Raw genomic sequence first — 16,113 nt, 5'->3', positions numbered from 1 at the left:
ATTGCGCAGTCCACCAGCCCCCTCCCTCCTTCTTCCCGTTCGCCAGCATCCAGGCATCTCTCTCCTTCCCTCCCTTTCACCTCACCATTCTCCGAGTGGCATGAGCCTTTAAACAAGTCGCGTGGCGGCTGCTTAAAACTTCTCCTCTGATGCAACCAGAAACAGGAAGTTGCGTCACAGGAGAAGTTTTAGGTAGCAGCACGCGACTTGATGAAAGGCTCAGGCAGCTCAGAGAATTGCCAGCAAAGGTGAAGGGAAGGGAGGGAGGGAGATGCTCGGACCTCAGCGATAGGGAAGAAGGGAGGGGGCTGCTGGACCATGCAAAGGGACTACACTGTGTCCGATGGCCATTCTGCTGGCTCTTTCCCTCCTTCTGGAGCCTGGTCTTGTCGCCGGGTGGATGCTGTGCCGCTCCCCTGCTTAATATTTTTATTATTAAACTAAATTTAATTTTGGATTTTTAGCCAGCCTTTCGAAATTATGCTTAAGGCAGCTTACAGCTTTATTAGCATTCAAGTACATTATCTTCCCTGAAGTATCCAAATACAAGGGATTAAAGGAAATTTGTTGTTTTATTCTAAAGTGCTATATTATACAATTTGTATTTATTTGTGCAAGAGAATAAGCAAATCATTTTACATCCACATTATATCGTATGTAAGAGCTGGACATAAAACAAGAGGACTGAAAGTGTAGGACATGATGTGCTTTCATCCTGTCTTCTCTCTTGTGCTTTCCATGGACCTGAACCTTTGGTTTCCATTCTGTCACTGAGAGAGTACAGCTTCTGCTGTGGTATCAAAGTGCTACTCGATTTGTGTATACTGTATAAATCTTTTGCTTTTAGCATCTACCCTTGAGGCAGCCTGAGGGCAAAAAGTGGTCATGTTGGGTCTTTGTTTTTAATAAATTGCCCTGATACATTTGATCTGCTTCATGTCTTCTCTCTTGCACTTTCCAAGGGCCTAAACCTCTGGGATCACTCAGTTTTCACCAGTAGACATAGAGTTTAATATACTAAAGTGTACTACACAGACTTCAGAGACCAGCTTAATTTTCTTCAGAACTGTTTTCCGTGGGGCGGGGGGGGGGGGGGTTATCTCATGTTCATTTTTTCTAGTTTAGCTTGATTGTAATTATATATTCTTTTTGTTACCTACTACTTTATTTTTATTTCTATTTTTTTATGTAGTCTTTATTTTCATCCTCACTGAATACTTATGATATACGTATCTTATCTCTATCTTTCCTATTATCTTCAATGGAGTTCCTTTCATAAATTATTTGCATTGTAAACCGCTTAGGTCTGTGATATGCTAGAGCGGTATAACAAGTCTTAATAAAACATAAACATAATATTGTTTCTTTTTATACTTTAATAAAATAAGTTCAGTATAAAACTATTTGAAGCTTGTGCGGATGGGATCAGATGGTTTGCGGGGATGGGGTGGGGACAGCTCGCGGGGACGGGACCTGGGGCCAAGCTCGTGGGGACGGGGCGGAGACGAGGACAAATTTTTTCCCTGTGTCATTCTCTAGTGCATCCCGTCCCCAAGAATCACCCAAATAGAGGATCGCCAGGTGAAGCAGTAGGCCAAGCAAAGAAACTCTCATTTGCATATCATTTACATGTTACTCAGTGAAGAAGAAATCAGCCTTGAAGGGGAGAAGAGATCTGTTACAGCCTAGGATACTGTAAGAAAGGACAGCCCTCTTCTTGGGCTAGTTCCAAAAGGGGAGGAAGGACTTGGAAGAATTACTCACCTTAAGGTTGTTAGTGCCTTTTCTACATCAGACCTAAAAGTTGGGAAAAGGGATCACTTGGTAACAGGAACTCTGCAGAGTGGCCTTAGGGATGAATGCTGACCTATGATAACCAGAGAGTCCAGCAGGACCAGTGTACCCCAATGACCCATGGTAAGCAGAGAGTCTAGCAGGACCAGATGGTCACAGAGAGCAAAGTGACTGGAAGTGATCTAAGAGACCAGAGCAGCTGCACCATACCATTGTTGCAAGGCTGTAGGGAACTTAAGAGAAGGAAGCTGCTGCATGGACAGAAGGATTTGGAGCAGAGCTAGAGGGGCTGCATCAATGAGAATTTGGGATATAAAACCATGCAGCAATAGTGTAGTAAAAAAGAGGGCAATGGGGGCGGACCACCTGCCCCAAACACCATCTTCCCTTATTAAGCAACTGGATGTGGTCACAAAAACAGGGTCACTCCCCCCTCTTTCTGGATATCTATTATGACCTGTGTCAGTAGTAGCAGTCAGAAATGGTCCTATAAGTCAATGAACATTCACAGGCTCTGGCCCCTCCTGGATAAGTTTCACATTTAGACTGGAAATCCATTCAGAATAGTGGGAACCATTGATGCACACTGACTCACAGGCCCAGCTCTGACTGCTGCCACCTCTGTTGTGGCTGACTTCTGCTCCAGATACTTTTTTGGTATTCATCATCGTCTGGGCTCACATTGAATTTTCAGTTGTTAAAATGGGGTTATTTTGGATTGAAATTTGAGAAGCATTGCCCCGGTGGGGAATGTTGTGCAGTGCAAACAGAGAAAAGGGAGGAGAAAGGAGGCCATGGAATTCTGTGACTGCCTTCAAGAATCAGGCACCCCCCCCAACGGCTTCCTCCATATAGAGAGGGGGCAGAAGTGCTGCCGGCATGCCATTATCTTCACCCCTGTCTTTGTCACAGCTGGCACCAGTGGCGTAGTAAGCAGGGTGCGGGGATGCAGTCCACCCCGGGTGTGGTCTTGCTCAGGGCGCTGGCACCCCCACTTTCTCTCCGCCCCTTCCCACTAATCCCCCAGCCACGTACGCACCCATTCCCTTCCTGCATACCTTTTTAACTTCGGCACAAGCAGCCACCAACTTGCTGCCCGCATCGGCTTTGGCGCTCTCTCTGCCGTCACTTCTGGGACCCGCGCCACTCACCCTCGCTATGCCACTGGCTGGCACCATCCTTTAGAGCAGTGGTTCTCAACCCTGTCCTGGAGGACTCCCAGGCCAGTCACGTTTTCAGGATAGCCCTAAGGAATATGCATGGAGCAGATTTGCATGCCTGGCACCTCCATTATATGCAGATTTATCTCATGCATATTCATTAGGGTTAGACTGGCCTGGGAGTCCTCCAGGACAGGTTTGGGAACCACTGTTTTAAAGAGCAGAGCCAGCTTAGGCTTCCAGGAAGCAAACGAGTGAGAACAAAAAAGCAAACAGATGAATAAATTCTGAAAATGTTGATCACAGCTAGCTCTGCTCCATGGTGTTGACAAGCACCCAGCAGGACTAGCACCATCTTATGAAAACAGATACTTAGCTGACCAGACAAGCAGTTACTCACCACTTCGAGGTGTGGAGGCAGCAGTAGGATTACTCCAGTCACTCCAGATCCCAGCTTTCCTCGAACCATAGATCCCAAACGGATTACACCGAACCTGGACAAAGTAGATGGTGCCTGGCTTCAACCCAGCCAGGCGGCAGGAGGTCTGGTTCCCAATGTCATCCACCACCTTCACCAACAAATCAAAGCCTTTCAGATTCTAGCCAGCAAAATCAGTTCCAAGTCTACCTCCGCTTCCCCAATCTCACCGAACAAGGAGTGACCTCCTGTTACATCATATTCCCATATGTCTTCTATGCTTTTCCTGAAGTCTTTAATAAAGTATATTAGTGCTACATATACTAAAAGATTTTCCCTTTTGCATTTTTGAAGAAAATATTACATCCAGACCTTGAGAGAGATTGCAGAATTACTGTGTAAGATGTGCCTGCCACATCAGAAATTTAAATATATTAACATGGATCAGCATTAACTATGGCTCTGAGCTCTGGAAATCATTGCTACAGAATGTGGTGAAAGCGGTTAGTTTAGCAGAGTTTTAAAAATGGTCAGATAATTTCCTAAAAGAAAAGTCCATAAGCCATTATTACGGTGGACTGCTTATTTCTAGGATAAACAGCATAAAAGTTATACTCTTTGGGGATCTTGCCAGGTACTTGTGACCTGAATTGGCCACTGTTGGAAACAGGATACTAAGCTTAATGTACCTTCAGTCTGTCTCCTTTGTTCTATGGCAAACCTCTCAGTGAAGCAATCAGCTGCAAGTTCCTGCGGGAGCTATTGATGAAGCCTCACTCCACCCCATAACTTCTCTCTTAGCCAATCAGATGTGAATTCCTGCTGGTGTTATTTAAGAGAAAACCCTTGGAACTCTGGCTGAGACAATAATTAACACAAGTATTAGAAGCTTGGCTTGTTCAAAAATAGCTGTAAGTATCTTGGGAACTAGATATTAGAAGAAACAAGCTTGTAGCTGGCTTTTGTTTACTCCCATCATCTTGCAAAAGCAGATAGAAAATATCTTACATTACCCATGACTTAGAAGGTTAGAATCTGAAGGATCAGATAAACTTATTATTTAGTGGGTTAAAAGGCATGTTGTCCCTTCTCTTCCCTACTTGTCAAGGGGGCACAAATATTGGACACATGGCAGGATACATAGAGGAAACTTCTTATCATAGAGAATTGAGTTAAAAACCAAAAAATATATAAATGAATAAATTAGAAGTGCTCAGTGAAAAAAGCCAACAAGCTTTAGGTATAGGGGCAACAGACTCCACCAGCTTGGACTTCAAGGCATCATTGCACCCCTCCTACCAACCTCTCAAATAACTATATTCATTTTAACTGTTCTCAATAAGATCAGTAAGGGGGCGCTTTCGCCAAAACTGATAAAGATGGTACCATATAAGAAAGTTTTACTTAGCTTTCAATAGCTAGTTGATCACTATGTCTGTTGAGAGTGAGAACTGAAGTATTTAGAAATTATACTCCCATTACAGGATCCGAGGCAACATGGCTTTACAAAAGGTAAATCGTGCCAAACGAACCTGATTGAATTTTTTGATTGGGTGACCAGAGAGCTGGATCGAGGACATATGCTAGATGTAATTTATTTGGATTTCAGCAAAGCCTTTGATACAGTTCCTCATAGGAGGCTGTTGAACAAACTTGAAGGGCTAAAGTTAGGACCCAAAGTGGTGAACTGGGTCAGAAACTGGCTGTCGGACAGACGCCAGAGGGTGGTGGTTAATGGAAGTCGCTCGAAGGAAGGAAAGGTGACTAGTGGAGTCCCTCAGGGTTCGGTGCTGGGGCCAATCCTGTTCAATATGTATGTAAGTGACATTGCTGAAGGGTTAGAAGGAAAAGTGTGCCTTTTTGCAGATGATACCAAGATTTGTAACAGAGTAGACACCGAAGAGGGAGTGGAAAATATGAAAAAGGATCTGCAAAAGTTAGAGGAATGGTCTAATGCCTGGCAACTAAAATTCAATGCAAAGAAATGCAGAGTAATGCATTTGGGGATTAATAATAGGAAGGAACCGTATATGCTGGGAGGAGAGAAGCTGATATGCACGGACGGGGAGAGGGACCTCGGGGTGATAGTGTCCGAAGATCTAAAGGCGAAAAAACAGTGTGACAAGGCAGTGGCTGCTGCCAGAAGGATTCTGGGCTGTATAAAGAGAGGCGTAGTCAGTAGAAGAAAGAAGGTGTTGATGCCCCTGTACAGGTCATTGGTGAGGCCCCACTTGGAGTATTGTGTTCAGTTTTGGAGACCGTATCTGGCGAAAGACGTAAGAAGACTTGAGGCGGTCCAGAGGAGGGCGACGAAAATGATAGGAGGCTTGCACCAGAAGACATATGAGGAGAGACTGGAAGCCCTGAATATGTATACCCTAGAGGAAAGGAGAGACAGGGGAGATATGATTCAGACGTTCAAATACTTAAAGGGTATTAACGTAGAACAAAATCTTTTCCAGAGAAAGGAAAATGGTAAAACCAGAGGACATAATTTGAGGTTGAGGGGTGGTAGATTCAGGGGCAATGTTAGGAAATTCTACTTTACGGAGAGGGTGGTGGATGCCTGGAATGCGCTCCCGGGAGAGGTGGTGGAGAGTAAAACTGTGACTGAGTTCAAAGAAGCGTGGGATGAACACAGAAGATTTAGAATCAGAAAATAATATTAAAGATTGAACTAGGCCAGTTACTGGGCAGACTTGTACGGTCTGTGTCTGTGTATGGCCGTTTGGAGGAGGATGGGCAGGGGAGGGCTTCAATGGCTGGGAGGGTGTAGATGGGCTGGAGTAAGTCTTAACAGAGATTTCGGCAGTTGGAACCCAAGCACAGTACCGGGTAAAGCTTTGGATTCTCGCCCAGAAATAGCTAAGAAGAAAAAAAAAAAAAAAAAAAAAAATTTTTTAATTGAATCAGGTTGGGCAGACTGGATGGACCATTCGGGTCTTTATCTGCCGTCATCTACTATGTTACTATGTTACTATTATTTTGAGAAAGGACATATAGGCGCCCATATTTCAAAATGATTGGTCGCCTCAATTTTCCTTTATGGTGGGCGAATTTATGCTCCAGCTATAGGTATGAAAAAATGAATGCTGACATATTGGGGCATACTAATTTATTTAAATTGGTTTGGAATCCGTCGGCATCTTTTATTACTTCATTATAATTGTCTCTTCTCTTTAATTTTTGTCTATTTCCATACACAAAGGGGGAGGGCTATTTCTGTCCTAATTTTAACTTTTTGAGTATATACATCCAGGATGGATGGGGGATGGGATTACATTACTATTTAATAGGGAAAGGTTACTGAATGAGTCTATGTATTAGTGTTTTATTGATTAGTCATTGGGTGGGTGGGGGGGATAAAATAGTTGCACATGTATGTATGTAAGTTGAAAGTGCTTTTCTTGATTTATTACATGTTTATATACTTGTGCATTGCACTGTCAATACTTGTAAAATTAATAAAGAATTAATAAAAATAAATAAATAAAGTGTTTGGTGGTTCCTGTACCCTTTCGTTATTCCCTTACCCTTTTCTTTTAAGTTTTATCAATGTATCCTCCCCATCTACCCTTACGTAGCATGTTATGTCTGTATTATTTATGTAAGCCTCTTAGCTACCACTTTTATATTTTTAAAATATTTTTTATAATTTCTGTATAATTGTAAACCGCTTTGCATTTTAAAGCGGTATATCAAAACCAAATAAACTTGAAACAATATAATCTACCCCTCTCTGAACATAATGAAGGAACTTGCTCAGTAATTGGGGATCCTCAGCACCCACTTCAGCCACAGAGCTGGATCCTAGGACAGGACATGCTTCTCATTATAGATACCCCCTATACATAAGGGGTAACATCAGATGTATGATATCTAACCTTCCATTCTGCACTGTCCTCCACTCTATAGCGGATCTGATACTTGGCTTGAAAGAGGAAATCCTTCAGAGCTGGTGGTGAGCTCCAGCAGACGATCAGCTGGTCCTCCAGGTCCCCAACTCGAGTGACATGGACATCTGATGGAGGATCGGTAGTTACTGGCAGAGAGGATAGATTGTTGATGACACCGATGTTATGACATGCACTGCACCCTACTTTCCCTCCTAACAATCATGGCTAATTCATTAAAATCAAGGAGGCTTGAGGCATTCTTAGTTTGTTTCCATTGAGCCTTGAACACATTTACAAGGCAGCAGCAAATTTATATACAAGTTATCTACTGGGAAAAAAAAAAAATGTTGCAGCTTATAACATGCAAAGGCAAAAACTAGTAAAGGAACAAGCTACTTTAAATACCTTTTTAAACGAGAGAGGCGCTCAGAATCCAAGATGGAGTAAAAAATCTTCAATTTGGGGTGCAAACCCCTAAAAAGCGTTTTTTATAGAATCAATCATTGCACCATTTTGAGTGAAAAGGTAATAGAAAGTACTTATTGAAAAACACTCTAGAATTAAATGTCCAATAAATATCCAATAAAGTGAAAATTCTCCAACTGCTATGTAAGTTCAACAACGTGAGTTCAAATAAGAACTTATCTTAATAGGTTCAGATAGCGTTGACCCGGCGAGGTTCTAACATAACAGCTTATAACATAACATAACAACAAATTTATAGACCGCATAGACATAAGTTCAATGCGGTTAACAAAAGATTATGCTATGAGAAAGTACAGGATTATTGTAAAAATACAGGTGAATCTAATTGATCAAAAATTTAGAAAAGTGAAAAATTTTCAGCAATTTTCTAAAATGTTCATAAGAAGTAGATCTAAGTAGCAATAATCTAAAGTCTTTATCTTAATAGGCTGCTTGATAGGAGAGAGTATGCCCATGGTATTTCTTACTTTTGCATCCTTTAGCTCAGGGGTAGGGAACTCCGGTCCTCGAGAGCTGTATTCCAGTCAGGTTTTCCCCAATGAATATGCATGAGATCTGTTTGCATGCACTGCTTTCAATGCATATTCATTGAGGAAATCCTGAAAACACGACTGAAATACGGCTCTCGAGGACCGGAGTTCCCTACCCCTGCTAGCTGATGGAAACGTAAATAAAGCATGCGATTTTCTACTATTCTCATGCAACACTATCACAAATCTGTCAGCAAGGTATAATAGAGCTACTCCAAAGGCGACTTTGTAATATAAAAATCTCAATTTAAAGATCACCAGAGCCTCAACCGGAAGTCAATGCAGCTCACGGTATGGAGGCACCAAAGGGGATAACATCAGAGCACCCATCCATCATCACTGTTCTCATCTTGGAGCATGCTAAGCCAAGACTGACCGATAAACCCTTCCATCCCTTTACCACCTGGCTCAAGATAGAGATATGATGGCAGAACCTCAAGAGGTACCAGTAGAATGGGCTGGTCTTGTGGGTAACCAGAGCACTACGTTCCAGGAGAATTCTCCAAAAAGCCAAGGTGATACTGAAATAATAACTTCCTAGCTTAGAAATATAGCCTCAGAGCCTCCTTCAAAGAATAACATCACAGTTGGTTTTCTATCTTTCTTACCCACGTCTAAAATGTCCAAAGTGATGGTGTCAGAGATGGTGGATCCCAGACGGTTCGAAGCCTCCACCCAAATCTCATAGGGTGTGAAGAGGGCCAGATCTTTGGAGATGTGACAGGAGTATGGACCTATGGTGTGGTATTCTAGACATGTGTTATCTCGGCCGTACCACCTGCAGAGAACAAAACATGGGTCTCACCTCCATGGCAAGACAGACACCAATTCATTTTCTATAGCATATATGAGTGTGTGTCCATCCATTGACTATACTGTAGGATTTCTATATAACTATATGTCTACATAAATGTATTACAAAACCAAAGAAAGCAACTGTGAAACTGATGATCTTGATGAAGTCTTTATTAGTCAATTTTAGTATACATGGTACAAGCCACAGGCAACACAGTAAAAAAATTGTGGTATGGACCCAACAGTCCGTGTTCGATCAAAAAAAGACCTTCTTCCGTGGTCCGTAGTTGCTATAAACCACAATATATGGATTGCTGATAAGCAAAACAGTAAACCATGTGCCAGAGCGGTAGCCATACAAGAGATAGCGCCAGTTAGCAAGCAATGTATTTACATCTCTTCCAAGATATGGATCGAGACATCGTATTCAGGAACAGCTTCTGGATGATATAATGTGTGTAGACTCATTGTTGGCCCACATCCTTCCTATCCCTGATGAACAGCAATATTTTTCCTTGCCTTCCTCTCTCCTCCCCCACCCCATTACTATTTTCCATTCTCCTAACTGGCAAGCAGACTCAGTCATGGAAGCACTCCTTACCTAGATCAGCATCTCCCTCTGATGACTTCCTTCCAAATTCACAATCACACAGGGCCTCCTAATCTTGTACTGCCTGCTGACCCTAAGTAGTTCTAATTCTAATTTAGAAGAAACAGAGACAGCAAGAGAGTGGAGGAGTCGCCTAATGGTTACTGCAGTGGCCTGAGAACCAGGGGAACTGGATTTGGTTCGCATTGCAGCTCCTTGTGACTCTGGGCAAGTCACTTGACTTAACCCTTCATTGCCCTAGGCATAAAATAAGTACCTGTATATAATAAACTTCTTTGATTGTAGCCATAGAAAGGCGATATATCCCATCCCATTTCCTTTTTCAATAGCAGGTTAAAAGTACTGCCAACTCTCCCTAACAGCGGGAGGCTAGGGTGCACCAGAAGTGGAGTATGGGAGAGCAAGACTGCTGTCAGCAGCAGCTGTGGCCCGCCTCCATCTCTGTGCAGGTGGCTCTGAGCTAGAGAGTGGAGATCATGCTGGACTGGAGACAGGGATTACAGGGACACTGGGACTAGGATTCAGGGCATGGGCCCCATGTTTTTTCCAACTAACTATGCACATGATAAGAGAAATGGCAGAAGTAGAAGGACTCCAGGTGAGAACAGGGCTGTGCGCAAAGAGCATTTCAGCTCATGTGAGAGATCTGTGCATCTCATCTCTCTATGCTACAATATTGGTATGTTCCATAAAGTACCTCTACAGGTATCTCTATCTTATGTACCTCTTCTCCCCATCCTTCTTTCTCATGTCCTCATCTACCCCAGGTGCTTACCTGTATATAATTAAATTCATCTATGATATTCTAACTAAAAAGGCTACCTGGAGAAGATGCCATAATGCCTTGACGTGTATTCATTTTCTTCCTCCACCCTGGTAGTGGCATCTCATATATACCTGAGTTTATATTTCAGGGTATAGTTGGTATGAAGGTAGGTTTCTCCCTCACTCCCAGGGGTCCATGTACAGGTGAGATCCTTCATATTTCTGGACCAACAAGTTATGTTGATGGGTTTCTCTGGAGCCACTAGGGAAAAGGAAAAACATTCAAGTTGACCTTATTATCTGTGATGTCACATAGACTCAAAAGTTCTGATTTGAGCTACCCAGGGACAGGTTAAGGGTGCCTTTAATTCTGTATTATACCCTGGCTATGAGCCACCCTGCTCCCATGTCCCTAATACAACGACTAGGTGACATGCCATGAAATTATAAAGTAGTACATTTAAAATATTTTTTTTCAATCAACACATACCCAGCCCCCCTTTTATAAAACCGCAATAGTGTTTTATAGCGCAGGCCAGTGCGCTGAATGCTCTGCACTGTTCCTGTTCCTATGAGCATCGGGAGCAGCCCAGAGCATGCCGGCCTGCGCTAAAAAACGCTATTGCGGTTTTGGAAAAGATGGGGATAGTTAAGCATTAGAACTTGTTGAACGAGGATATAGCAAAAACAGTTAATGTAGCTGGATTTAAAAAAAAAAAGTTCCTGGAGATAAAAGTCCATAATCTGCTATTAAGATAGACCTGGGGAAAGCCGCTTCTTATCTCTGGGGTCAGTACCACAGAATTTTGCTAGATACTTGTGACATGGATTGGACACTTTTGGAAAGAGATTACTGAACTAGATGGACCTTTGTTCTGACCCAGTATGGCGATTTTTATGTTTGTGTTTACTTTTACATTTAATCCAACCCTGTTTGGGTCCTAGACTGGCCCATCCTCCATCCTCCCCCGTACATACACAAAATAATCACTGAAGCTGCTCGTTCTAACCAATCAACAAGCTATGACTGGATCCCTATTCCACTGCCTCACACAGATGTCAATATTCTGTCTATTATAGTAACAGTTTCCAGATACCAAAGAAAAATCATAAGTAGTATTGCTCGGTTAATGCAATTTGAAATCGGAGATGGGCGGCCCAAAAAAGTTCATGTTGATTTATGTCAGGCATGGGTTTTTTTTGGTATGAGTTGCTCAAATCTCCATGAAATAAGCATCTTGAGATGAAGTTATGCAATATTCACATTGGAGTTGTGTATAAGATGGATATTTTACCTCTTCACATACCATGAGGCTTTTACCATAAATATTCTTGGTAAAGGAAAAGCAATTAGTAACTAAGCAGGTAACTGAAATCAGTAACAAATTACTTTCCTAAATGACTAATTTAATTGCTTATTGTTTATTGAAAGCTTCTTTACCGCTACTAATAACTGGGTAGTCAATTCAAAGCAGTTTACATGAGCTTCAGTAATGGTGTTACAATACATGAACTGCAATATATGAGTTTAGTTACCAGACGTCCGGATTTCCCTGGACATGTCCTCCTTTTCGAGGACATGTCCGGGGTCTGGACGGCTTTTCAAAACCCGGCACTTTGTCCAGGTTTTGAAAAGTCTCCTTTAAATTACGTCAGGCAGGAGGAAATCTGCGCATGCACGGATGCAACGCGATGACATCCGCAAATGCGCAGATATCCTCCTGCCCAACATGAGCAGGCAGTGGGGGGGCGGGGCTGGGGCAAGGCTAGGGCGGGACTGGGGCGGGGATTGGTAGAACTGGGCGGGCCTGGGGGCGGGTCTATGGGTCCATATTTTACTATAATAAAATCTGGCAACCCTAGTTATTGTGTTACAATACAATACATGAGCTGCGATATATGAGCTTAATTAATTAATTAATAGTAATTAATTAATTTAAGCTGAGAAGCAGCTAGTAATTGTTAATTACTTTTGAAGAGTAACTAGGACAACAGGACACACTCTTCTTAATACACTCATCCTAATAGTGCAGTGTGTCACAAACCCTTTTAAGCTGTGGCACACTAATCTCAGGGAAGCGATTAGAGGGCACCCAGTAATGCGCAGACATCAGCATGACGTGCGCATTTGCGGATGTCTTCCAGCCGCGGCCCTGAGCCTTCTATTACTACCAGCGAGGGGGTGCTGCAGAAGGAGAGGTGAGGAGAAGGAGCAGAGGCACCGGCGAGGAGGAGAGGCACAGGCGCTAGCTGACTGGCCACAGGTCGTGCCTCTCGCTGCGAGAGGCATGTCCTGTAAGCAGTCGGCTGGCGCTGGCGCCTCCCCTCCTCGCCGGCATCTCGCAGCACCCTTGGAATCTGCCACAGCACACAGTTTGCGATACACTGTAATAGTGCATGCATGCTTGAACCACCATACATGCAAGCGCATGAATGTGCTATCAAAAAAGAATGTGTCTGCTCTTATATAGTGCAAATTCTTTACAAAAAGTGTGACCTCGCTATATGTTGTGGACTAGATTCTGTAAATGGTGCCCAAATTTGGGCACCAAAAAAAAAAAAAGAAGAATGCTAAGCACTATTTCAAGTTTTAAGTTTTCAAGTTTTATTTAAAATTTGATTGATCGCCTATCCTGTATTCTAGGCCAGTGGTCCCCAACCATGTCCTGGAGGAGCACAAGCCAGTCGGATATTTGGGATAGCCCTAATGAATATGCATGGCGCAGATTTGCATTCCTATCATCTTCATTACAAGCAAATCGCTTTCATGCATATTCATTAGGGCTATCCTGAAAATCTGATTGGCTGGTGGTCCTCCAGGACAGGGTTGGGAACCACTGTTCTAGGCGATATACAATACTAAAAAATGGGGGAGTACAAAAATTAAAAACAGAGACATGTGCAAACAAAATACATAGGCAGGACATACAATTGAACGAGAGGGGAAGGGGTTGAACTACAATAAATGACAGGAAAGAGAACAATAGGAAAAAGGGAACAGCTTCATTGCCGCTGGCTATCTTTTAGGCAAAACGGGGGTAGATCAGTGTTTGAAGGTGTCTTTAAAGAGGAAACATTTCAATGCCCCTTTAAATTTATCTAGATTTTTTTCCCTCCCTAATATGTACTGGATTCCATCACTCTCACAGATGTTTTCTGTGAAGCTGCTGTGTTTTTATTGCTGTATTCGAGGACCCCTGAAGAAGGCAAATATTGCCAAAACACGGCCAGTGTAGGGTCTAGATATCTGTTTACAGCAAGTGACATTATTTATTGAAGCTTTTTGGCTTTTTATTGTTATTGCATTTTCATGTCGTATTAATAAACATCATCGTTTTAATCTCTGGGAGTCAATTGTTTTGCTGAAAACATTTGTATTGTTGTGGCACCAAGGCCCATTACTGTGGGATTTTGGACCGTCTTTCTTGACGTTGACCACCCCACAGTGTTGTTTGTTTTCAAGAAGGCCTTTTATAAAACAGCACGTAGCGCCAGGATTCATGCCCAATTTTGGGGCATGAAGATTAACACTAACTAAAACCTGGTGTATATTCTCATGCCTAAGTTAGGCGCAGATCTGTCTTATTCTATAACACCGCACACAAATTCTAGGAATGCCCCTGATCCACTCATGCACCTTCCGTGGCCACACAATCTGTATGGATCAACAGGGAAAATTTAAGTGTGCATCTTTATAGAATCCCGACTAGGAAGATGTGTAGGTAAATTCTAATTGTGCATTAAAACCAATAACTGATTGCTAGTGCCCAATGATGAGCACTAATTTGCTCATTGTTGAATTTGTATATGCAAATTAGAGGTATGTTCAAATTTATGTGCACAATTTTGAGCACCATATATATAGAATTTGGGGGAGTGTACACTCTTTAAAAGTGTACCCTCTTTAACATACCTCCTATTTCAAAAAACCTGCATGCACAGTTTGACACTTGGCACACAAAGTTGTAAATTATAGCACACTGCCATTTATGTGCCTAACTTAATTATTACGTTAGATGCTCACAACCAATAGTTGGCTATAATTTCTGTTAATTGATACTAATTTGCAGTTATCTACGTAACCACCCTTAGTCAGTATTCTATACATTGAACGAGCATAACCTATAGCAGGGTCCCGCATACTATCCTGAGCTGCGGTACACTAAACAGCGGACCATAGCTGGAGGGCACCTGGAAGTGCGTGGACATCAACACGATGATGTCACATGCATGTGTGATGTCATCAAGCCGACATCAGGGCATGCACAAAGGCCCTACAGACAAGCCCTGAGCCACCTGTGTGTGGAGGGGGTGTGCTCAACAGGAGAGGCGCAGAGAGGAGGAGAGGCGTAGGCTTACTGTTTATAAAACGTGCCTCTCTCCGTGAGAGGCATGTTCTTTAGGTAGCCAGCTGGCGCCTCGTGGCACACCTGCAATCTCCCCGCGGCACACCAGTGCCAGGGCACACAGTTTGCGATTCACTGATCTATAGCTTGCAACTGCAAGGGGGAGTGGCTCTGGGAGGAGCATGGGCAGGTCAGGGGCTGGCCTAGAACTTATATGCACAGATTATAGAATACTGTCAGTTATGTGCCGAAAAGACAGCAGTTAGGCACTTGCAATTACACCAGCCATTGAAGTAGTGCAAGTGCTCGCACCTAAAGTTAGACGTAACCGCAGACTTACATACACAATTGCGGATATAAGAATTTGTGCGTACTACCCGTTATTCCCCTTACTATGCACCCTTTTTACACCTAGAGTGGAATTCTCTATAGGTCGCCTAAAGTTAGGTCCCTAACTCCAACAGCCCCAGCAATCAGCTCCTTCCTCTCGTACCTGGATCTATTTCCTAACTCCAAAAGCCCGCCCAGTCCGCTCCTTCCTCTCCTACCTGGCTCTGGTCCATAACTCTGAAAGTCCCAGCAGTCTGCTTTTCCTTAAGTGTTGCTGGGGTGAGGTGGGGAGATTCTCACGCTACCGAGCATAATCCAGCACCAGTGTGCTTGGTGCAAAGGAGGGTACCAGGGGGAGGGTACATTAAGCACCCAAAGTGGGAGCTCCTAGTTGGGCCTGAGCAGACCTGCACCATTTCTATTTGCACCAAGATGTAGCCAGGTCTAAGTCCAGCAATGACAGCCTCCAAAAGGCAGAACGTCTCCTGGCAAATGTTCTCATCTTGAAGGGAGGGGTGGCTCTTCTGGAGAGGGCAGCCACTATACAGCTGAAAGAGGAAGAACTTGACCACCAGGGCTCTAGAGATTAAGGACTGGATCCTGCCAGTGAGGCCCAACAGTCACGGGCACCCAAAATTCACAGGAACCCAATAGGCAGCCCCAAACCGTGATGGCCAAATGGCAGCACCTGAAAGTCACACCCTTATAACTGCAGACTTACACTATTATTTTATAACAGCAATTGGCAATACTGTATAGAATTTGAGCTTAGCATTCATTACATAAGAACATAAAAATTGCCATACTGGGATAGATCAAAGATCCATCAAGCCCAGTATCCTGTTTCCAACATTGGCCAACCCTGGCACCTAACTCTATCTGATCTACAGAATTACCCCATAGTGTACAGCCTTTAAGAACTGAGCACTCTATTATTGGCAAATGTCATTAAACTAGATGAAACATGCTTTGACCCTTTTGGG

At 43.1% G+C, this 16,113-nt stretch overlaps 1 protein-coding gene across 1 annotated transcript in view; it reads right to left on the bottom strand.

The window, feature by feature from the left end:
* LOC117365493 (cytokine receptor-like factor 1) overlaps positions 1 to 16,113 on the bottom strand; it is a 50,714-nt gene that overhangs the window by 17,221 nt on the left and 17,380 nt on the right. Inside the window, exons 3-6 of the mRNA XM_033955969.1 lie at positions 10,587 to 10,716; positions 8,893 to 9,062; positions 7,257 to 7,414; positions 3,355 to 3,523 (exon numbers count right to left, since the gene is read on the bottom strand). Coding sequence (XP_033811860.1) covers positions 3,355 to 3,523; positions 7,257 to 7,414; positions 8,893 to 9,062; positions 10,587 to 10,716 — 627 coding nt within the window. The remainder of the gene's footprint in view (positions 1 to 3,354; positions 3,524 to 7,256; positions 7,415 to 8,892; positions 9,063 to 10,586; positions 10,717 to 16,113) is intronic.

This window comes from Geotrypetes seraphini, chromosome 8, assembly GCF_902459505.1.
Source record: "Geotrypetes seraphini chromosome 8, aGeoSer1.1, whole genome shotgun sequence".
Classification (NCBI taxonomy): domain Eukaryota; kingdom Metazoa; phylum Chordata; class Amphibia; order Gymnophiona; family Dermophiidae; genus Geotrypetes; species Geotrypetes seraphini.
This window is presented reverse-complemented; position numbering and strand designations above follow the sequence as displayed.